Below are 4,403 nucleotides of genomic sequence, written 5' to 3' on the forward strand. Positions count from 1 at the left end.
ATTCCTGCTACATGCACACACAGAACTTTCCACTCCATCCTTAAGAGGAGAAACCACAGCCCATCCAGCCCTGACAGCAGATTATCCATCCAGAAATAGGAGAGTTTCCAAACTTTGGGACCGCAGGCAGATGCTGCCTGCCAACGCTGAACTTGACATCGCCCTAAATGCCTCAAAACTCCCTGGAAATGTTTCTCTCCCCACAGCTGCTGTTTCAAAATGCCCAGGGGAAAGCAAAACAACTCTCCTCCCCAAAGTCGCTTTTAGGAGACAAATGCCTTTGTTGACGCAAGGACAGAGGTGGCTGCAGAGCAGCAGCCTGAGACCACTAGGGAAGTATCCCAACACAAGGACACAGCATGCAAGCACACCAGAGTCCGTCTAAAATAAAGGCAGGTTGCACTGGCTGGTACACCACACCCTTAGGATGGCAGCAGGCAGGCAGAGATGCACAATGCTCTCTCCCAACCAAGATGTCTTGCCCTCCTTCACTAAAATTCATTTAAATTACCCTCAACATTTCTACAGAGGTTTTGCTCCACACATGCATTCTCCAAATTCACCTGGTTCCTCAGTGCTGACAGAATTTTGATTGGCTGCCACAGTTTTATGGCAGGAATACACCTCTGTGCCCTTTTTCAGCTCTGTGGCAAGCAGAACTGTCACAGGTGCGTGATGTCTAGAGATGAAGGGATGTGGGAAAACTGCCTCACAGGCACGCAGTCCTCAATCCACCAAAAAGGATGAAGTCCTCAACGCACAACCCCCTGCCCCTTCCCCCAAGAAATCACATTCATGCTATCAAAATCCTTTTAACTTCTCTTTTTAAAAAACTTTTCTTTTAGCTACAGGTGTTTCTTGGCCTGCACCGCTACATCTTGGAATCCAGTGGCAGCTCTACTCAGAAGATGCCCCCCCACTCCTTCTCCAAAGTCCAGGTGGAGAAAAAGCAACCACTGTTTGCCTCCTTGAACCAGAGTAAGTCCCAAGATCCTAGGATTTTGAACAGAAGAGGGAGCTTCCGTGCACCCACCACCCCGCAACACCACCCTGAGGGTTCCAACTGCCCATGCAAATTCATCCCGAGCAGGCTTCCCCTTGGCAAGTCCCCCACTCACCTGCCCGCTGGTTACCCGGCGTCCCTACAACGTGGCCCTGGATGGGCTGGTTGCGGCCGTCCTTGATCTCAATGGTGAGAAGGGTTTTCATAGCGTCGTCGGAGCTGGGGTTGTGCGCTTGGGAAGGCAGGGGGTTGCCGGAGGAGGTGCTCAGCTGGGCACGGGGCTCCTCTGAGCCGGCAGACCTCCCCTTGGCATTTTCAACAGGCTGCCGGGCAGGTGTCAGCTTGCTGCCCTGCCATTGGTTGCTGTAGCTCCGCCCCTTGGGACCATCCACCTCTTTAGGGCTGGCTGGACCCTGAGCTGAAGGCCGGACTGTCCCAGCTTTTGCTTGAGAGGAGGCGGGCTTTGCTGCCTGCTCTGTGCCAGTACTGGACTCCCTCGTTCGCCTGGTGCCATCCTGGAGAGTGCTGCCAGCGCCGCCACTACGGACTCCCGCAGGTAAGTCTGTCACACGCTGCGGGTGCAGGATCTGCTGCTGCTGCTGCAGGACACGAGAGCCCCTGCTGGCACTCTCCCCCTTCTGGGGGGCTGGAGAAGACACAGTTTTACTGGGGGGCTCTGAGCTGAACTTGCGAGCACGTTCCCACACAGAGCCAGACCTCTGGAAGGGCTGCTCCCGTCGTGGATCTGCAAGAAAGTGGGGCGGGGGGGAGAGAGGAGAGAGAGATGTGTTTGTTGGCTTGGGAACGGAGACCAGTTATATCACAGCTGGGAATCCTGCCAAGCTTCTTGATAGAAAGTTTGGACCCCGCAGAAGAAAATGCTTATGCTTCCCATGTCATTATAGCTCTCCAGCAACCTTCCCTCAATCAAAACAAACCAAAAGAAAACCCCTACTCAGCTAACTCCCATTGTAGGAGAGCTTTCCCCTCCTCCTGCTGACTTGCCCCGGGTAGAGAAAGAAAATCCCACATCTGGACAAGCAGGCCTCGCCCCATTAACAATTTCCCAGGAATCCCGGCCAAGTTAATGACTAGGCCCCTAAGTGGACTCTCGGACCCCCCTCCCTATGTCCACTCACAGTCAGTAGGGGAACCCACCGTCTTCCCTCTTGCACAAAAAGTCATTGGGAGGCAGAGGCATCGCCCGGTGCATGTTAGATCGTGATGGGCAGTTGCTGCACCGCACACTAAATCCTCTCCTTTCCTGAGGCCCGTAGTCCATCTATCACATCCCTCCAGGTGGCACATCAAGGTACCTAACTCAGTTTATCATTCATTCATTCATTTTATTGAATTTCTAGCCCTCCCTCTCCTGGTGCTCAGAAATCAGGGCGCGTTGCAACAATTAAAAAGTAGTCGCAGAATATAATTATACAACAGATTAGACAATTAAAACAACACATTTGACAACTAAAACGTAATCACAGAATATTAACCCATGACACCCCAGATGGCAATCAGGCACAATTAACAGATGTTCCCAAGAAGACTATCTGTATGAGTGCTCAGAATAAAACCAGACCCTGGGTCAGCGGAGAAGAGCTACAGACAACTTGGTTTGCAGCAAGTATAAGACAGTAGAATATAGTAAATACAGTACATAAATATTAAAAATACAAGATAACATAAGAACATTAAAAACAGTAGAGACGACAGCCAGACGGGCAAGCTCAGAGCTGGGCTAGAGGCACCAAGCAAAACCTAAGATCACGAGGCTTGCAAAGAACCCCACCCAGCACCACAGCGGTCTTCCCTGGCTAGGTAACAAAGCAGCAGATGTGACAGAACAAGAGCACACACCTAGCATATCAAAGAGGCCAGGACATTACCTGTGACGGTAATCAGCTGCGGGGTAGTCGGTGCGGTGCTGCAGTGGAGGTCGGGGACGTCATGTGACGGAGCTGCCAGGCAAGAAGTTGGAAAAGGATTGGTGGAGAATGTCAAGGGTGAAGGAAAAGGGCAGATAAAGTCACATCCGACATGGGGATTCCCAAACTCACGGGCCCTTCAAACAACCTGGGTCAGCAGTGAGCCCCCAAATCCTTATTCCATGGGTCAGAACACCCCACAGTGTCTTGGTCCTTAGCAAAGATACTGATTGGCATCATCGGTGCAGTGTTTTGGAGCAGCACGCCTCACAGTCATACTTATTTAAAATATACTTATATTCTGCTTTTCTCCCAACCAATGGGACTTAATAGCAGCTTACATCATTAAAACCAGCTAAAACCTTGTTTTGGAAGAAAATACAAACGTGAAGAAAAAGGGGAGAGAAGGCTGTCTATCCAGCCGTAAAAACTGATCCTCAGCCACAAGCTTCGTCCCCCAAAAAAATGCCTTCTGAAAACTTTGCAGAGTTGAGGGCCTTCCCCAAGTCTTCAGGAAGCCCGTTCCACAGAACAGAAGTGGTCCGCCAGAAAGCCCCAGCAGAAACAGTTCCCATTTGCCTGAGCACAGGAACCATTGTTAGTCCCTGGGCTTCAAGACTTCCTAGGACAGCCCTGCAAAGCAGACCATACTACTGTTATCCCTGCATGGCATACAGGGGGACTAAGCCTGAGGGACAGCAGCTTGCCAAATACAAGAGGGAGAATTCGTGATAGTCTACTAGAGTAAAAAAAGGAAGAGGAGTCCAAAAGAGGGGTCCCTCTGATACCTTAAAGGATAACATGTTTATTGTAGCAGAAACCTTTTGAGTTTGCAGTGGTTGAGGCTTTGAACCAAGGACTTCGTGCCTCAGCCTCTCGGCCGCTACCCCACGCAGGGCTCTCACTTGCATTTCTACACTTCAAAGGCTTCCAGCCGCAGATTAGGACGCTGCCCACAAATACACACCGGCTTCTCCTATCGCATTTCCCCCAGCATCTAAGGCCCGCCTTGGGCGGCCTTGCATTCAGTCCTGACATGGCTACAGCTGCAGTGGCCAGCAGGACATTCTATGATTCCCCACGGCCCCTCACCCTACTATTGTGAGACCCTCCAAAGCCTAGGGCCGCCGTCCTTGTAATTCTGGTAATGATGCGTAGCGCCTATAGCACGTTTTTTTGATCATTCCTAGCATTTTGCACACTCTACCTTAGTGCCAGTGTGGTACTGTGGTTCGAATGGCAGACTATGGGCCAAGGACAGACAGGTTCAAATCCCAGTTCAACGGTCAAGCTCACTTAGATGGCCTCAGGCAGCCACCCTCTTCCACAGCCTCACTGACCTCAAAGGAGAGAGGGGACCCTGCAGGCCACCCTGAGAGTGAGTGGGACAAAGCTCTCCTAAAACAAACAAAAAATTCTTCACAACCCTGGGAGGCAGGCCAATCCTAATATCCCCTCACTGAGAGAGAGCA

At 51.2% G+C, this 4,403-nt stretch overlaps 1 protein-coding gene across 1 annotated transcript in view; it reads right to left on the reverse strand.

Moving 5' to 3' along the window:
- SMTN (smoothelin) overlaps positions 1-4,403 on the reverse strand; it is a 68,961-nt gene that overhangs the window by 29,108 nt on the left and 35,450 nt on the right. The window contains exons 11-12 of the mRNA XM_015418166.1: positions 2,893-2,964; positions 1,119-1,748 (exon numbers count right to left, since the gene is read on the reverse strand). Coding sequence (XP_015273652.1) covers positions 1,119-1,748; positions 2,893-2,964 — 702 coding nt within the window. The remainder of the gene's footprint in view (positions 1-1,118; positions 1,749-2,892; positions 2,965-4,403) is intronic.

The sequence above is a fragment of the Gekko japonicus genome, unplaced genomic scaffold, assembly GCF_001447785.1.
Source record: "Gekko japonicus isolate JY-2015 unplaced genomic scaffold, Gekko_japonicus_V1.1 scaffold1928, whole genome shotgun sequence".
In the NCBI taxonomy this organism is placed as follows: Eukaryota; Metazoa; Chordata; class Lepidosauria; order Squamata; family Gekkonidae; genus Gekko; species Gekko japonicus.